The following is a 20,410-nucleotide window of genomic DNA, read 5'->3' as shown; positions in this document are numbered from 1 at the left end:
GACGTTTAATAGGCTTTTCCTTAATTCCTCCTTATTATCCAACGTTTTCACTTATCCAACCTTCTGCCAGCCCGTTTATGTTGGATAAGTGAGACTCTACTGTATCGTACTTTTTATACAGGTAAAGTTTATTTTATACAGTCAGCCCTCCACATTTGCAAATTTTAGTTTTGCGGATTTTATTACAATTTTGCAAAAGCTGACTATAGAGTCTTGCTGAAGGAGCTAAATATTCCTGGAGAAGTATTATTTCAGGTAAAAAATAGCAATGTTGTCATTTGTAGTTTTTCACTTTTGTGGGGATCTTTCACTCCTAATCACAATGAATATGGAGTGCTGATTGCACAACATTTTCAATATTGTTGAGCATGAAATGAAGTCTGTCTATATTAAACCATCAAAAAGCACAGGCATTATTATCTCAACCACAAGTGTAGACAATTTTTGTTTGGAGTACTTTGAATTTCAAAATTCCAGATAAGGGATTCTCAACCCATAGAGCAGAATGGAATCTGAGGAAATTTTTAGATAATCTTCCATATTTCTTTATATTTGGATATTTGCAGATCTTTGTTCCACTGTATAGAATGAACCTGATTTTAGCCTTTCCAATAGAAGAGTTTTACTTAGTTTGAACCATCAATTTGTGTGCAAATTGTGATGGTTTTTGTTCTCTGTTCAAGTGGATCCACAATCTGGGAGACCTTGCGTGGATTTTCTAGATGACCCTTCCAAGTGGAACCCTAAATATACAATGTTGAGTATACTACTTAGCATTCAGGTAAAGAAAGAAATTACTAACAATAATGTTAGTAACAACTTTTTCTGTTGTTAGTGAAGGCATTAAACAAGCTTTGCATTTGGAAGAATCCTAACAGCTACTTTAGTGCATGCAAAAGACAGGAAAGTAAAAGATATTGCTTTAAATGCATTATGGCACTAATTGAGGCTTCTAGCAACTAAATCTTGAGGGGCGATGCTTCAGCAAATAAGCCACAAACTGACATTTTGAATAGAAAAATATTTCACAATATTGGTTATATTTGTGTGATGGGGAAGGCAGCACTACGGGCAATGGGGGTGCGGGACGATGAATTCCCCCGCTGCCCCATGAATTCATCATGCTGCCTGGTGAATTCCTCCAATGTCCCCCGCATTAGGCAACTTCATGTTATGAGATCCCTAGACACATCTGACAATATATGTCCACCAGGAATTTTTTAGGTGCTCCAGGTATGCTTTTGTTAGAAGTTGCCGTAGAGTTGCTCTGGAGGACCCAGCAAATTCCTAGAGGGGATGTCTGCAGCACTACTCTATGGTAACTTCCAGCGAAGGTTGTTCATTTCAACAGGTTTCACTATTATCCATGGTTCCCTGTTTCCACTGTAAGTTCAAGAACATATCCCCCTTGGATATGGGGCCATACCATACTAGTATTTCAGTTCAAGGATACCCAGGTGAGTGTTTTCAGTTGGATGAATCCTAACCAAAAATAAGCTTTGGTTGAGCTTCTTCCTTTTCCTTTCACTGAGAAGGGAACAGGGGCTCTTCCCATTCAATGGACACAACAATCTAAAGTTACTTGTTTTGCCATCAGGGTTTGAAGCATTTGTGAACCCATATATAAATATTACATGTTACTAGGAGTAAGAGGTAACATTCACTACATCTCGTATTTTGGGATGCTAGTTCTCTGTGAACGTATGTAACAACTGAGAAGAAACAGACTGTTCTGGGTCAGTCCTCCTACTTCCTACCTGTTATCTATGCTCACCCATGGCATCCTCCTTGAATGTGACCATTAAGACAGAGTAGAAAGTAGATATTTGTGGTCTGATTGCACACATTTCATTATCAGCATTAACGCATAGAGCAGGATTTTTGCCCACTGGCATGTATAAAGGACCATTTAAACTGGGTTTATAAAATTATATATGCATAAAGCCAGTTTTATATTCTGGTTGAATATGATAATGGCTAAAACTTTACCAACTAGTATGTGTATGTATCTTTACACAGGTTATGCTGTCTAAACCAGTCTTGAATAATGCAGTGAACCTGGAGGCGGCCAAAATGATGCAGAACAATTATCGCCAGTATAGACAAAGAGTTATACAGTGTGTCAAAGCTAGTCAACACATAGAAGGTAATAAACCTCTATACTTTATGTTATTGGTCATAAATATATTCTTTAAGCACCACAGGGACTTTTAGAAAAAACCATTTAAATGTTCTGAGCAGTAAATTTTAATTAGTGTGATTGGCAGTGTAACTTGAGTATGGGCTCTATAGGCGGGTCTGTGATCTCAAAAAGCACATTTGCCAGACAATGTTCAGAGGTGATGCAAAGGTCATGTGTTTGAAAATGAGATAGGAGTAACTCATTAGAGAAGTTTGCACCAATGATTTTTTTTCTGATGCTGTATTCACTCTGGTATCATCCTTACTAAGAATTACGCATACACCTTGACTTGGGCTCAAACCATGACCAAAGTACTTGACATTGTGGTTTCAACCTAAATAAATATTGACACAACTTTGACATTGTATTTGAATGTAGTACGCATCTTCTATGCATTTAGATTTCATCTCCTTGCCATGTCCCTGCCATTTAATAATATAGGGTGCAATTTTCTGTTCTTTCTGGCACACACTAGATCCAGAAACTAAATCTTCAGAGATCCAGAGGGTTCACCATAATTCTAGAACTTTTCCATTTTGAGCCTTCCTATGGCCTTTTCTCATTTTACATTACAGTGTATGTGTTTCGTGCCTCATTTGTCTGTTCCATTCATCAAGGGTTCCAGAAAAGATCAAAAAAGTCAATCTTTTGACTGTCTTCTATTACTTCTCTTTACAAACCTTTTGCTTCAGTTGCAAGTAGGACTTTCAGATATTCTATTTTTAAAAACATCTTCTCTTTTATAGATATTGTTGAAAGTTTAGGCACGCATTCTTCAGCCAAAGTTATTCCTCCAACTGAAGAAAGTGGTGATCGGAGTCAAGCGAGGTAATAAATTAAGTTCCTATCAATGGACCACAAGAATCTGTAACATTTCAAGCAAATTGTGATAGTCATGCTGAGTAATATTTACATATATATTCAAATATTTTAAAGAGAAAATTATGATGATTACCCATTAGTAAAGAAAATTTCACAGGTACAAGCAGAAAAGCCAAATCTGTAAAATAGCAAAGTTGGCATTAAAACAAAGCCATAGACATTTAACAGAAAGGGCAAAACACTATAATAAAAGCCAGTTATTGTCAATGCTACAGGTGGGAAGCTGTCAAAGAGTAGGGGCCCAATTTGCTCTCCAGAACCTTGAATGGCTACATTCCCTCCATTGTATCTGCTCCCATAAAACAAACCCTAATTTTTGCTCCCAGATGCTTCCAAAACAATGCAGGGGGCATGGTGGCCTGTTTGGTGGTCGTCTTAGACTCCTTAAAAGCATTTTCAGGCATTTTGATGTAACCCATGCCCTTTCCAACCTTTTGAAAAATCTGTGTCCCCTGGAAGAGATCTAATAGATACCAACATTTTAAGAAAATGTCATCCACACTAAAATACAATTGTGGTGCAATTCAGAGCATTTTTAAACCTCTGGGGAACTGAAGGCCATAAAATTACCTCTGAGGATGCCTGCCATAGATGTGGGTGAAGTGTCAGGAGAGAATGCTTCTGGAACATGGCCATACAGCCCAGAAAACTCACAGCAATCCATAAAGGTCTTTGCCTGGTATCAAAGTGATATCAGAATGTGCATCAAAATAGAAAGGGTAGGTACTATTCCATTATCTGGGCAGAGGCCACAAGGGGGTGCTAGAGAGAGAAGGATAGTCCATTTTATGAGGGTGGAGGGTGGGTTGAAGGAATAAAACCATTTCCCCCTGCTTTCTTGTTATTCCCCCACCAGTCATGGAAACAACCCTTGTTTATGATATAGGAAGGGGAGAGGGGAATAACCAGTAAAAATGGGGGAAATGGTTTTCCTCCTTCAACTCTCCCCCCCCCCATGGACTATCATTCTCTCTCTAGCACCCCCTAGTGGCCTCCACCTGGATAATGGAACAGTACCAAAGAATATTTCAATTGTGAGGATTATGACTAAAACAAGCTTTCATTCTTTGGTAAGTGTCTTCCCTAAGGCTAGATGGTGGTGAATATGGAGAAAATAACCTAATGATACCAAGTTTTGAGATACCATAATTCAAAGACATAGCCGTGTTAGCCTAAATCAGTAGGCAAAGGGAAAAATGCAACCAGATTATTTGCAAGTTTGGGTATGTTCATGAGACATAAGGTAGCTAAGCCTCAGGCTGTTTGGGGCTTTTGTGATAACCCAGAATGTTGAATTGTGCCTCAAAATGGACTTGTAGTAACAAATTGACCTGTAGCAACAGTAATTGTTCAGTACTGGAAAGCTTGAGACCTAATTAGTTACCATTTTGTCCTATTTGATCTTTCCAGGAAATCTTCAAAGTCAAATAAATGAAGAAGTTCAATAAATCATACATTCCAGCTCATATTACACAAACTTACATTGATAAATGGAACTTTCTCCTTTACAAAATAACAGGATATATCTCAGTACTAACACTGCTATCAGCATTGTCGCTGCTGATATTAACACCTCAAACCATGATAATTCTTTTAGACTAGTCTGTATAAACAGTGAGTCTTTTCATTACACTAGAAAAAAATCCATGTAAAATCCTGTTTCTGCCTTCTGCAGAATTCTGGGGTTTGTAGTTTAGGGAGAAGCCTTTGACAGCCTCAGTAAACTACAAACCCCAGAATTCTGAGGGAGACAGAAACCGGATTTTAAGTGGATTTTTTTTCTAGTGTAATGAAAAAATGTTACAGTAGCATGTGAACTGGGAGACCAAAAATCATTAGTGATAAATATTAGAAGAGAGGTATCAGCTTTGCTTTCAGCGGTTGAAACCAGTTCATAACTCAACAGGTTAAAATATAAAGCTTTTGACGAGAAGCTGTTGACATTCTGCAAGAAAGCAGAAGCAAAAGGTAGAAAGCAGGGGAATTGCACGAATGCATAAAAATAATGATAACCAATATACTAAAGAGCCTTGTTGATTCATAAGACAGCATGTTTACATTTCCCCTTTACTGATGTTGTTTTAATGTGTTTTATAGGATTGTTATTATTACTTTTATAACTATTTGTTTTATACTATTTAAATTGTACTGCTTATTTATTAAAGTACAAGGCATTGAATTTTTGCCTTTTTATGTCTGTGAGCCAGCCTGAGTCCCCACAGGAAGATTGGGCAATATATAAATAAAGTTTTGTTTTGTTGTTGTTGTTGTATGTTACTAATTTCCTTCTGAAGTTCATTGATGTCTCCTGACATCCATGTAAGAGCCATCAATCCAGCGGACTGGAAATTGGAGTTTATATGTAGTGTCTCTCTTTGGATTACTTAGAAAATTATGCTGTCTTATATTATTTCCAATTACTTAATTGTTTTGATTCATTGCTATGACTCAAGGATCTGCCAAACCAGCCCTGAGAACCCTAAAGGCTAAATATAAAAAGGGAGCAGCTTTACTTACTTTCATGTAGGCTTCCTCCTGTGTGCACACTCCCCTTGACCTCTGAAGGTCTTATAAAATATTATTGCCATTCATGGGAATTATGTACCCTTTCTTACTGAAGTCATCTCCAGAGGCGAGACTATACTTGCCTTAAGTCTTCCACTGGGGTCTGGAGCAATGCTAAATGAAACTTGCACACCAGTTCTCTAGGCAGTGAGACTCAAACTTGAGAAAGTTACAAGAATTTCCAATAGCCATTCTGGCTCGAGTGTACTAAATACGTTAGTCCAAAAAAGGTAATTTTCCAAGTTTTGAAAGACCTCATACTTGCTTCATTAGTCAAAGGAGATGGCATAAATAACCCTTTGCCACCTCACAAATGAGACTTGGTTGCTACATTTACTCCATGTGGTCACTTCCATGAATATCAAAGTACAGCAGTATGAAGGAAATTGTCCCCAAATGCTGCCACATTGCAAACAATCCACTAAATCCATCATAATCGTGGGAACGGTTTGTCTCGTCAGCTTTATCCTCCATAGGCATTGAGAAAGGAATCAAAACATTGTTGTTCACGTGGAATGAATTCATTGTAATATGGATTAAGTGTTGTTTCTTCTCTGCTGAAACAGACTGAAACAACTCCTTATATTTTACTATGATGATTATAATAAACAAATATTTTTGTTCAAAAATGATCCATTGAAAGGAATTTAGGAGAGAGCTGGCTTTCACAGGCTGCAAATATGAAGGCGGGTCTCTGGTTTCTTTAAATTCCTGTTAGCCTTCCATGGTGTGGAAAGAGGGTGGTGAGTCATATGGCCCTCTGGGTTTTTTTTGCGTTTTTTTCTCACTTCCCTGCTTTGTGAAACATTATGTAGGGAAACCTGTGTCAAATAACTAATTGTGTAATCCTCCTTGAAAACTCATCCTTTGTTTTAAATGTATGTTTTCAGAAAGATTACGGCCATATCATATGAAAAGTATTATTCAACATGGTTTAGAATTGCCACATCAAAAGCAGCTCAAGAGTTTAAAACCCCAGGTAAGCTGATGCTTTGGTTTAACAAAATTAAACATAGCAAACCTGATTCTGATCTTGTGCTGGGTTTGAATAAGTGCATGGGTTCATTCTCATGACCTCCCAGTATGATAGCTGTAGTGTTAAATCAAGACATGCAGACTTCCAGGAGTCCTGTCTTGCACTGAGGAACTTGTTGAATAAAACTGCACTCAGCAGTCTCTGACGTTTTGGAAGATTTGAAGAATGTAGCTTTTGAATTTTTGTTTCTTATGCATTCACATAGTTATATTCAACTTTATTTTATTTTTACAAGGGTTTATTTTTTAGTATTTTACATATATTTAGTACCATATTTTACATTTATTTCAAGCAAGCCTCTCATGGATGGTTGAAAAGCTGTTGCAAGCTTAAAAAACAAAAAGGCTGGTGTATATGGCAGAGTAACAGGAGATCTATACTAATTAACTAAAGACACAATGTCTGTAAACTAATAATTATATAAAGATGGTTTGTTCCCTCCTTTCATTTTGTTGGCGGGAAAATAAATGTCTGAAATATTTTAATTGATGGTTTGTGACATAAGGCTAGATTCCTAATCTGGCACCATATTGGTGTGAAAACCATTGCAGAAGTGGTTGCATTTTCTCAGAGATTGTATATTCTACAAGTACATAACTAGTCCTCTTTCTTCCTTTTGATTTAATGGATAGTAAAGTAATTGGCCATTGTGTAGCAAGTGAGTGCAATTCTATGGTACAACAGTATCACAGTGGCGCAACAGGTTAAACCCTTATGTCGGCAGGACTGATGACTTGAAGGTTGGGTTGCTGACCTAAAGGTTGCCGGTTTGAATCCGGGGGCAGCGCGGATGAGCTCCCTCTGTCAGCTAAAGCTCCCCATGCGGGGACATGAAAGAAGCCTCCCACAAAGATGGTAAACATCCGGGCGTCCCCTAGGTAACGTCCTTGCAGACAGCCAATTCTCTCACACCAGAAGCGACTTGTAATTTCTCAAGTCTCTCCTGAAACACAAAAAATCACAGTGGTAAGAGCTAGCATAATTATATAGACATACATTTAATAAGTTAAAAGTGCATAGGATTTCAGTCTAAACAATATTTTCAGTTAGTTCCACACAGCTAAGCACATTGTTTACCTGGGTTCTTAGAGCTACCCACAAACTGAATCAAACTAAAAGTGCTTTGCTACCATTGTACATATAATAATATTCCTTTAATAATTTCTGGTGATACAGAGCTTCATTGATATCTGTATTCCATTACTTCTATATGGAGCATGTGCTTATTGCATTTCTTAAGTCAAAAGTCATTTTGCTGCACAGTTTCCTTAAGTCTTTTCAGTAGAAGGAAAGATCTGGGTCTGACTACAGTCATAGTTCAACTCCTCACTATGGCCCCATCTACATGGCCATATAAAATCCAGATTATCAGCTTTCAACTGAATTATATGGCACTATAGGCTCATATAATTCAGTTCAAAGCAGATAATGTGGATTATCTGATTTGATAATCTGGATTATATGGTAGTGTAGACGGGGCCTGTGGCTCCACATGGCTCCTATGATTGTCCATATTCAAACTGTGCTAATTACCGTGTTTCCCCGAAAATAAGACAGTGTCTTATATTATTTTTTGCTCCCAAAGATGCGCTAGGTCTTACTTTCAGGGGATGTCTTATTTTTCCATGAAAAAGAATTCATATTCATTGTTGAACCAAAAAAAAAAACATTTATTCTGTACTGTACAGTAGTTGTCATCACAAACCAACTTAACTAAACCAGACAAACTGTGACTCCTGTCAAGAATTTCTTGTTACTATCATTATTTACATATACAACTGGTATGTAAGCCGCCCTGAGTCCCTCTGGGGAGATGGAGGCGGGGTATAAAAATAAAATTATTATTATTATTATTATTATTATTATTATTATTATTATATTGTATGACACAGCAAACAAGATATATATGCTGGATTTCGTATCACAAAATCACAAGTCGAACACTTCCCAAGTGTCTAGGACTGTGTGATGTATTATTTATTATTATTATTATTATTATTATTATTATTATTATTATTATTATCATTATTATGTACATTTACCAACCCTGCATGCTACGGTGTTTTGTTTGACGGGCACCGGGCATGCTTCCAAACAAAAACTTTGCTAGGTCTTACTTTCGGGGGAGGCCTTATATTTAGCAATTCAGCGAAACCTCTACTAGGTCTTATTTTTTGGGGATGTCTTTCAGGGAAACAGGGTAGGAATACAGTGTTCCCTCACTACTGAGTGGTTCACTTTTTGAGGATTCGCTGTTTTGTGGTTTTTCAATAAACTATTATAAATAATTAAAAATACAATTTTCAGCCTAAGGAAGGGAGGAAGGAGAAACCAAAGGGAGAGAAAAGGAGCCCAAGCAGCAACAGGAGGAGGAGGAGTTGATTTATAAACACACAATTGGTTGATAAAGACTTAAAATAGTGTATAACTACTAAAATAATGTATAAATATTAAATAAATATAGTGTCCCTACTTTGCAGATTTTCATTTATTGCAGGTGGTCCTGAAACCTAACCCCCGCGATAAATGAGGGAACACTGTTACTCCCCAAAAAACTTATGTAAAGCTGATAGAAAAGCAACCATAAATATAGCATGTCAGACAACTGCACACTGAGTCTGTGATTTTTTTAAAAAAATACATGGTGTAAAGATAATCTTGGGGGGAATTGTATATTAATGGAATTCAGACCGCTTTTAAAATTAGATAGACGTCTGTTCTGCCCAAAAGATTATAAGTAGCTTGTCTCATGTACTGCTAACTATTCTTAGTGAGGACACTTTCCTAGCAAAACAGTGAAAATTGACAGTAACGTACGCATTATTAAATGTATCCCTACTGTTGTTCTATTGTATTATCAAGAAATTGTATAATGTTTTTAGCACATTTTCTGTAAACAGGAGAGATAATGTCACTCAGTCTTGAGTGTCAAGTGTAGAGGGTTGCATCCTTAGAGAGGTTTCTGTAGTTGTCTATAGCTGAACAGTATATAATTTACTATATAGTATCTGGAGCTATGTATTTATCAAAAAAAATACTATTAAATTATTAAATATTTAAATTTGTTAAAATAATATGAAAAACAGCATAGATAAAAGATAAAAATATATCAGTGGTGAAATTAAGCAACAGGGACAATTGATAAAATAAAAAAAACCATCAGAGTACTAAATTAGAACAGAGGGTTTTGGGGTTTTTTTCCCTGTCAGGAGCGACTTGCACCAAGTCGCTTCTGGTGTGAGAGAATTGGCTGTCTGCAAGGACAGAGGGTGTATCTACATTGCAGAATTAATGCAGCCTGATATCATTTTAACTGCCATGGCTCAATATTTTGAATCCTGAGAGTTGGTAGGGAAGGCTAAAGTCTTTGTAAAACTTAACTCCCATTATTCCATAGCTTTCAGACAGCAGGTTAAAGTGGTGTCAAACTGCATTCATTCTACAGTGTAGCAACAACAAGAAAATAATGATGCACAAAAGTAATAAAAAGCTTCTGTCTATAAATATATTGCTTCAGCTGACATCCTAAATAATAAAAGGATCAGCCTCTCTTTACTTGCCAAGGAAGGGCATTTGTTAGTGAGGACTAAGTAGTGTCTGATTGCCAACTGCCCAATTTCCCCTGTTAGAAGCACACAAACCAAGGCTCCTAAAAGGTTCTTGAACTATTTTTATATTAAAATCATTTTATATCAGTGCCTGTGGTGTACATTCTGCTTACTAGAGTGTTTTTTTTACAATGCCTCTTTCAGTTTTGATGCTATGGGGAAAGGTATAAAGGACTTACTAAGGGCCCCATCTACACTGCCATATGATCCAGTTTCTGAATACAAATTATCCAATTTAAACTGGATTATATGGCAGTGTAGGTTCATATAATCCAGTTTAAAGCAATCCACATTCAGAAACTGGGTTATATGGTCAGTGTAGATGGGGTCTGGCCAGTTGTTCTGATAGTTAATTTTTTTCTTTCTCATATATAAATTATTTGCATTGATCCTTCTAGTGTTTGATGACCCAGACTTCATAGGAAACCACCTTGACTGGACAGTAGAGAATGTGAGCAAAGGAGAATGGGATATTGATCTGTAAGTATGCTATCGACATCCAAAGCACACCCGTTGGAACAGTAGCTCAGTGAGCATAATAGCATATTCTAGGTCTTATTATTGTAGTGATTGAAAGACCATCCACACAGCAGAATTATAGCAGTTTCATTGAGCCATGACAGTTAAAATGGTATCAAATTACATTAATTCTGCAGTGTTGATGCATCCCAAATTCCATTGTACAGATGAGCAAAAATTTGGACTTGTCCTCTGGAAATCTTCCTTTACATTTTATCTTATTTATACTGTAAAAGAAGTAGGAAGACCCTTAATTTCGAGAAGAGAACTCATTATGGTTCTATCTTTCATAATAACAAAAATTAAAAGAAATTTCAGTTGATCCCTGATATTTGGGACAGTGGTCCTAATTTCCCTTGGGAATGTGTGGTTTCTGTTTGCCATCTACATATAAAACCCTCAGTGGTTCTTCCTGGATGTGTTTGCTGGTATGTGGTGGGGATGGTGGTATTGGGGAGGCTTGGATTTCTCTATTGTTTTCTGCTCTGGCTAGTTTTTCAATGTACAGTTCCCAGGGGGAATATGGAAAGGCTCCTTTTTTTTTTTTTTTTTTTTTGAGAATTCTCCAAGGCGGCTTGCAATTATACCAAGGTGATTCTGAAGGGAAGCACTTTCCTAACTTCATTCTTTATAGAACATCTTGATAACCTTTGTGTGGGCACACACCTTTCTACGTGATTCCAATCAGGACTCACACCTCTCTCCATCTGCCTCGGATCTGTTAGGGAAATGTTTTACAATGATGAGTGGAGACAGAATTCTTTCACTTGACAATTATAAATGACATTTGATGCCCTGATTGTGGAAAGGTCTTCCAAGTACATCTCATATCAACATCACAGTTCTGGCACTGGATTGTTCTATTTGCTTACGCATTTTAATTGTTCTTACTTTATTGTCTGCTGTTCAATTGCATTGGAAATTGTAAGCTATAGTTTTATTCTATTTCATGTTTATATGCTTGTTATACATACAGTGCTGTCTGTAAAGATGGTGTATCTTTTGAATGTTAGACTGGACACTAGGAGACCAGGATTTGAATCCCTGCTCAGCCATAGAAACTAGTAGTACTACTGTTAGTAGCATCATCCCATTTCTTTAATTTATAAGACGACACCTATTATAAAGTGCACCCTAATTTCAATACCACCACAACCACCAAAAATACGTAAGATACACCAGCAATGCTAAGGTGCACCCCATTTTGGGATATGTTTATATAGGAAAACAGTATGTCGTAGCACTGAAGAAATACAGCATTAGTATCTCATTTCTCTCTCTCAAGAGATACTCAAAGGAATTAAAACTAGAAATCATACTATTGCATGTCTTTTCACAAGCCAACTCTTTCAGCATCGGAGGAAGGCAAAGATGAATTTCAATAAAAATCCATGATTGGTTCATCGTATAGTCACCATAAGCCAGAAATGACTTGAAATCACACAACAACAATCTCCAAGGATGAAGGGTGGTTTATGAATTCTGCAAATACATGAATTTATAATAAATCATCCATAGTTGAATGAGACTCATTGTCATGAGTTCCCATCTCCTCTCCCTTCACTGGAGAAGAAAACCTCAGAAGTGTTCACTTCCAACTGTAGTTACTCACAGTTTGCCATGTTTTATAGATTCAGAACTGTGGTTAAAACTGTGTTTCAGTCAGCCATCTACATTTGCTGAGGACTGGAAGACAGGACTCCCACAAAAGTGAATAACCATGAATTTTTAAAATGGCTATGGTATTTTATTTACCTTGGAGAACAACTCTCTGGGAATTTCTAGGTCCTTCAGCATAGCTTCATGGTCAATGTCTGGTGGTAGTTGACCATAGGGTCTCACTGGAAGACCTAGAGAAAACATTTGAAACTATTGGAATGAATATCAGCTATCAAAATGAATATACTACCAAAAATGCTGTTTCTTTTTCAGAATGTTCCAATTATAATAAATGATGCACCTTTTAAATAATGGAAAAAAGATTTAACCAAATACATATGGCTAGGCAAGAAGCCTAGAATTAAAACTAAGATTTTTCAAAACGAAAAGCAAAGGGGAGGATTGACTTAAAACTGTATTTTGAAGCATGCACATTAATCTGGACAAAAGATTGGATAACCAGAGACTTTTAAAATTAGAAGGTCATGATTTATGTTTGAGATGGCATGCCTATATATGGTATCAAAAAGCAAACATACATGCAGACTTAATCACCATTTTATAATCACCATTTTATACTAAGGATACAGGACAAATATAAAATTAAATTATGTCCAAAAACCCTATTATCAATTTCAATGGTAGAAGTATTCTATACATTAGACAAGAAGACTGGAGACCAATGGATTACATACAGAGATTTAATAATACATGAAGATGAAAAATACAGAAGGCCAGAAGGAAGAATAGAAAAATAATGTAGTAGGAGGGAAGAACAAAACTGTATATGCATGTCTCCAACCCATAGGATGGGAAATCACTACAGCAGGAGGGTTGGGAGGAGGGAATAGTGTGGTCAAATTCAACTATTGTATAGATGTTAGGTAGTAGTGCACTGGTTCGTGTATCGATACATGTGTATAGATTTGTTTCATTGTTTTTTAAATAAATATGTAAATTGAAAAATTGAAAAATAAGAAAAGACAAAAAACATTGTAAACAAATTCATGGATAATCAAATCTGTAAAAGTCAAACCTGCAAATGTGGAGAGTCAACTGTAGTTTCAACAAATCAAATCCCAAAAACATAGTTTGAAGTTGGCTTCTTTGAAACTGATCAAAGGTAATGTCAGTTATACTTTGTCACACCAGACAAAGCAGTAAACCACATTTCATTAAAACTGAAATTCACTAAAAGCTTCTAAAGTCCTCCTGCCATACTTGGGGTGGTGGGTGGGTGGGAGGGAGGAAGCTGGCACATTTGGCCATATTTTGTGCATGCCAGATGTCCACCCAGCTTCCTCCCACCAACCCACCAACCCAAGTACGGCAGGAGGACTTTAGAAGCTTTTAGTGAATTTCAGTTTTAATGAAATGTGGTTTACTGCTTTGTCTGGTGTGACAAAGTATAACTGACATTACCTTTGATCAGTTTCAAAAAAGCCAACTTCAAACTATGTTTTTGGGATTTGATTTGTTGAAACTACTGTTGGCTCTCCAAATTTGCAAGTTTGACTTACAAGGAGACTCTGGTGGCGCAATGGGTTAAGCCCTTGTGCCGGCAGGACTGCTTACTTGAAGGCTGGTTTGCTGACCTGAAGGTTGCCGGTTCAAATTTGGGGAGAGCACGGATGAGCTCCTTCTGTCAGCTCCAGCTCCCCATGCAGGAATATGAGAGAAGCCTCCCATAAAGGATGGTAAAACATCAAATATCCAGGCGTCCCTGCCAATTCTCTCACACCAGAGGTGACTTGCAGTTTCTCAAATCGCTCCTGACACGAAAAAGTATAAGATACAGCCACAAAGCAGTTTGCGTTTCTTTTGCTAGTTCCTTCCTGTGATTACTCTACTTTTCCATCTACATAGCCAATAATTCTTTTATCCCGTTTTTTTAAAATTTAAATATATGGACATACAGTAGAGTCTCACTTATCCAACATAAATGGGCCAGCAGAACGTTGGATAAGCGAATATGTTGGATAATGAGGGATTAAGGAAAAGCCTATTACACATCAAATTAGGTTATGATTTTACAAATTAAGCACCAAAACATCATGTTTAACAACAAATTTGACAGAAAAAGTAGTTCAATACGCAGTAATGCTATGTAGTAATTACTGTATTTACGAATTTAGCACCAAAATATCATGATGTATTGAAAACATTGATTACAAAAATGTGTTGGATAATCCAGAATGTTGGATAAGCAAGTGTTGGATAAGTGAGACTCCACTGTAAATAGAACTTTTTCTGAGATGTGAGTGGTGTTGTTTTCTCAGCCTGACGATGACTATTTTTATTTGGGGCTTTCTCTAAGAACAAGAAAATACATGCATGCATCTCTGCCCCTCTGACATCAGAAGTATTATGAAGCCTAAAGGTTATGCAATATGGATTAGATCAGTGATTCCCAAAGTGGGCGCTGCAGCGATCCAGGGGGGTGGTGGTGGCCACAGGTGCATTTGGGGGTGATGAGTAACTGTATTGCCTTTCTATTCTGAGTTCAAAAATAGTTTCATAATTTCAAACTTCAATGTTTCTAATTTACACCTTTCTTTACTATATTTTACGAAAAAGGTAGAAACATTAATACATCTATCTTTCTGTTTAATTGATATTAACATTTAAAAAAATTAATTTCCAGGGGGCGCTGAGTAATATTTTTTCTGGAAAGGGGGCGGTAGGCCAAATAAGTTTGGAAACCACTGGATTAGAGCCTCCTGGAATCTATTTTGTATGGCTCACTCTATGTATTTAATTCTCTTTCTAAACTTTAAAAAAATTGCAACTAATTATTTCATACATAGGTGTACATTTTGAGGGAAAGCACGTCATCTGATTGTTTTGCAACAAGCTCATAGAAGCCTTAAGAAGATCTAATTTGGGGTTCAAACTGAACGAAAGCAAACTATGGACTAAATTAGTTTATTTTTCTTTCTGAAGAAACTCCTATACCTTAGGGTTAATTTTTCTTTGACACAACTTCCTTGTTTTATTTCCCTTAACAGAAGTTCTTTGTTTTATGTATTTGATAATTGCTTCATTATGTAGGACCACGGCATCCTCCGTGACCCAAGACAACATTCCAAAAAACTAGGGAAGTCCTTCTTTGACCCTTATGTCCACACGCACGCACACACACAAATACCAAGGACAGACCGAGACCGTTTGGAAAAGCAGCTTTTGCAGTGAATCAGAGCAGCTTTTTCATATTAATTTCAGAGGAACATGAAAGGAAATTACTATGATTTTTTCCACCATCATTGCCTCTAGTTTTACTTCGGTTGAATGGAATGGCCACCATTTACTGCCATCTGGTGGAAGAAGACAAGATGTGTTTGAAATGGTTCCCTGGACCAGTTTCTTGGTTTGAATATCAACTTCTTGATTCCCCACATCATTGTGTGTGATTGCGAGGGCTCTTGTAACCACACATGTTGGCTGCTAGGCCAGTCCTGCTGTTATTGAAAATTAGATCCCAAAAATATGTACCCCAAAGTCCAATGTACTCCATTGGGACAGACAGTTAGCGCATATTGACCTCTCCCTTAATTCTAAGCTAACCTTCAAATAACTTCTCCCTGGAATGTTTCCTAACCTTTTTCCTCATCCCGGATTTCAGGGGAAAGCCACATGTTTAGCATAATCCCTTTACATTATAGTACCCTGGAAAAGTAATGGGGATAACATAGTAGGTCTCTTGGAAGGGCTACAAGGATTGTCATAATATTTTCTCATTTATCCTAGGAACATTTCCTCATCTATAATCTTGTGGCAGACCTCCTTCCATAAGGTTTCCATTACATATGCCAACACCCCGTACACTGTTTTGCCTACCTTACTGGCTACCCATTGTATTGACCAAAACAGAAACATCAAAACTGTTATGGTTGAGCCTTCGGGCTCCGGTAATAGAAGAAGGGGTCATAAGACTCCTCGAGAGTCAGACTCTTTCGAGGAGCGTGAAAGAAAACGGCTCCGGGATTTGTTTACAGACCCGACAGATGAGGACTCATTTGAGGGTTTTTCTGAGGGTTTGGAGGAAGAGATGGCCAGCTCGGAGGAGGATGACATGGAATGGACTCGTGTGAGGGAGGATTTGGGTGTTGGGGAAACAGGCAATGAAAGCATGGGAGGTGATTGGCGGGTTGCAGGATCAGACCCATGGACTGGCTGGAGGGATGGAGCGGGATCCACAGCTGGGGATGCTGTGGGGCGTAGTCAAAGGTGCTTAAGCTCTGATGAGGATGATGATGTTGGGGCACCTGGAATTGGGATGGCAGCTGACAGCGATGATGAGCTTGAACTGGGATAAATTGGGGTTTGGGACCAATGTCTAATTGCGTTGGGCAAGGTAATCTGAACGGACGCTTGGGTTTTTGTTGGGGAACTTCCTGAAGACGGGTGTGATTCGTTACTGGATACGTAAGTTTACCAAGGACACTGGGCATCGACGGCGGGAGGAACTGTGCGGGGTTTTTCTCTGTGCAACTTGTGTTTAATCTTGATAGCTTGGACCTCCGTCATCTTTTTGACGGGCAATATCTACTCGCACTGGATTGACGCTGGACTGACTGACTTCGATTCCGGATTATCCCTTCTGCTGGCTATCGGTGAGACCTTTGGATTTCTAGACGACTACGCTTGGCTATTGATCTCTGGACCGGATTGGGAACCTGCTGACTGCCGTTACCCTGACTGCTGTGCCTGGACCTGGACATCGTTGGCCGCTGAACCTTAAACTGAATCCTGACTACGACCACGCTTTTCGTTCGCTGCAGGAAGGAATAAACAAGCCTGGTTTATTCTCCTGCTGTTTCTGAGTAGCAGAGAGGAATCTGCTACCAGTCTGTTGTTTACATTCTGACTCCTGTTGATCCTCTTTTGTTTGCATTGTTTGCCAGGCTGAAGTAAGCACTTTTGATTTAATCCGGATTATACTTCTGTTTAATCCGGTTTATCCCTTTGAATCGTTTAAGCTCAAACTGAGTTGTTTTTTGTTACTTATCACACTGAAGTCAAGTGTTTGCCCTGTTCTTTGTCTCCTACGGGCGTTTTTAGTTCTGTAACCTCAATAAATTGAGTTTTGTTTTACTCGCTGGCGTTCTGTCTCTGACAAAAGCCCATTTCAATCCAATATCTCTTGCCATTCTGCATTCCTTTCCACTTGCACCTTTCTTCTGGGCAGAGCAATAAATCTTCAAAATAATCCAATTACATAAAGGTAAAGGTTTCCCCTGACATAAAGTCTAGTCGTGTCCAACTCTGAGGGGGTTGGTGTTCATCTCCATTTCTAAGCCTAAGATCTGGTGTTGTCCGTAGACACCTCCAAGGTCATGTGGTTAGCATGACTGCATGGAGTGACGTTATCTTCTTGCAGAAGTGGTACCTATTTATCTACTCACATTTGTATGCTTTCTAACTGCTAGGTTGGCAGAAGCTGGGGCTAATAGCGGGAGCTCACTCCGCTCCCCGAATTCAAACCTCCAACCATTCAGTCAGCAAGTTCAGCAACTCAGCAGTTTCACCCTCTGTGCCAACAGAGTTTATTAAATTTCCCACCATGACTACAGCCAACCAGCAATGACATCGGATGAAGCCCTGGACCAACCAGGGAGTGGATCCTAGCCAGCCACATTTTGAGCCAATCTGGAGCAGGCATGGCAATATGCTTTTGTTTTGAAGAGTTATCAATGTACTATAAATAAATCCATGTGTTCACAATTTCAGGAGCACAGACTCTGTTGACATCTGCCTTGGTCATGGTGAATAAAGCCTCTAATTTTGCCTTTAGCTGGTCTGTGTCCTATCTGGCCCTTTGGAAGCTTAGCACTCTGGGCCCTGAACCCACGATTTTAGCAGAGCTAATATCACGTTACACTGTAATGCAGTAGAACAAAGTAACCTGTTTCAGGTGGTATTTGGAGAATAGGAGACAGTAAATATCAGGGATAAGTCTCTGAATGATGCAGCAAAGCATTTTAAAGGATGGGCTGTATCAAGCAGGGGTCATTTGTGTTCTTCAGGAAGAAAGGGCAACACTTACTGTTTGAACCATGAGTATGGATTGGCACAGGTTTATTGTTGGCACTTTACAGTAGTGGGTTTAACTTTTTCAGATTTGATTATTCGCAGATTTGATCGATATATCTTTGTAGGTCCTCTGGTATAATTCTATAGGCAACTTCTGGCAGAAGGACCTAAGGATATTTAGAGAGGTGTTCCTTCTCTTACACCCTTAACTCCAGCAAATGTAGGGATCCACTGTATTTTACTATGTGCTGAGAAGTCCTAATTCACCTCAAACTTGCAAGCTGACTCTGATCAAGTTGAAACGCTCAGACATTCATATTTCTAATGTCAGTATATTGAATATATTGATTTTTTAAAAGTATTGGACATGAGTATGTTGATTACTGGCTTTTATCATGCAATATATGGTATGAGAAAATTATATTTTTAAAATTCACTACCAATTAATATTTCAGCTGAACGTGACAAAATGATAATATCAGTTTTTCCAAGGACAGGTTTATGTATAAATGAATTTGAATAATCCATCTGGTGTTTCCCCTATGGCAGACAATACATATTCTGACATTTATAGTTTCTCTTTTAACATGTAAATTTGGGTATAAATAAAAGAACAGCCTGATAGTCATAATTTTCAGCTATACACTAGATATAATTTTATCACAGTGATTAAAGCTAAATGCATAAAACATTTTAAAATAGATTGCAAGGCTATTTCCTTTTATCTAGTGTTCGTTCCTATGAACTGTGCTACAGAAGTGAACCACTAATTTTGTGGCTGCCACGTCAAACTTCTCCTTAAATCAAGCAAATAACTAGTTTTCTGGAGGTTCGAACAGACTTTGAGCTGGTGGACTTCCCATTGTCGTGAAAGGTGGAGAGATGGCAGGGATACAGCATTTGGATTCCCTTGTTGCTAAAGCCACTAAACACTGTTCCTCAATATAATTATTACTGCTGTGTGAGATCTTGTTTTTTAGTTGTCAGGGGCGGCTGAAGCTATAAGCCAGCTAAGCAACTGCGGGTGGTGCAAAATCCGCTGGGGTGCTGTTGAGGCTCTGGGACCTGGAGCGCCCAGGGAGGGTTGTGAGGTTGCCTCCCCGCATCCTGGTTCAACGCTGAGGCCTGGCCCTTGGCACTCAGCTCAGAGCGCTCAGCCTCAGCCTCAAAGGGAAGGGGAGGGGAGGAACTGCCTGAATGACGGGCAGCCCCTGGCTGTCCATCATTCAGGCGACTCCACCCCCTTCCCTTCACTTTCTGGCTGAGTGCTCTGAGTCAAGTGGCGATGAACTGGGATGGCTGTCCCAACCTGGGCCAGTTGCGCATCCCCCTACATCGCTGCTGGGCTCAGAACGCTTAGCTGGGAAGGGAAGGGAGCTACCTGAATAACGGACAGCCAGGGGCATCATTATTATTATTTCTTGAGCGTCTGGGAAAAAAATGCACTGTGTTGTCGAAGGCTTTCATGGCTGGAGTCACTGGATTGCTGTAGGTTTTTCAGGCTATATGACCATGTTCCAGAGGCATTCTTGCCTGACATTTCGCCCACATCTATGGCAGGCATCCTCAAAGGTTGAGGTCTGTTGGAGACTGGGGAAGAACCTATAGCCCGAAAAACCTACAGCAATCCAATAAATACACTGCTTTCTCAAAATGTTAATTGCCCCCCCCCCTTTAGTGTTTCTTTGTATTGACTCTTGTTTTCCAAAGTTTCCAATTTGTATTTATTTTACACTTGGTAACTGAGGGTTGATATATACATCTTAGGACATTATTGGTTTGGGGGGGGGGGGCACCAAAATACTGTTTGCTTACACTTGAAAATTACTTAGGGCCAGCCCTTGTTGTCTATACATTAAGCAGTTATCTGTTTTTGCACTGTGATGTGCCATAAAGTAATGAAAGCGATGCTTCTTGTGGAACCAT

General features: G+C 38.5%; 1 protein-coding gene across 1 annotated transcript in view; it reads left to right on the top strand.

The window, feature by feature from the left end:
• The window catches only part of ube2u (ubiquitin conjugating enzyme E2 U), a 40,508-nt gene that overhangs the window by 8,828 nt on the left and 11,270 nt on the right, over positions 1 to 20,410 (top strand). Inside the window, exons 5-9 of the mRNA XM_062978227.1 lie at positions 684 to 781; positions 2,020 to 2,146; positions 2,929 to 3,010; positions 6,520 to 6,608; positions 10,672 to 10,753. Of these exons, the coding sequence (XP_062834297.1) occupies positions 684 to 781; positions 2,020 to 2,146; positions 2,929 to 3,010; positions 6,520 to 6,608; positions 10,672 to 10,753 (478 nt within the window). The remainder of the gene's footprint in view (positions 1 to 683; positions 782 to 2,019; positions 2,147 to 2,928; positions 3,011 to 6,519; positions 6,609 to 10,671; positions 10,754 to 20,410) is intronic.

This window comes from Anolis carolinensis, chromosome 4 (assembly GCF_035594765.1).
Source record: "Anolis carolinensis isolate JA03-04 chromosome 4, rAnoCar3.1.pri, whole genome shotgun sequence".
NCBI lineage: Eukaryota > Metazoa > Chordata > Lepidosauria > Squamata > Dactyloidae > Anolis > Anolis carolinensis.
Note: the sequence above shows the minus strand (reverse complement) of the source record. Positions and strands in the feature narration are given on the sequence as shown.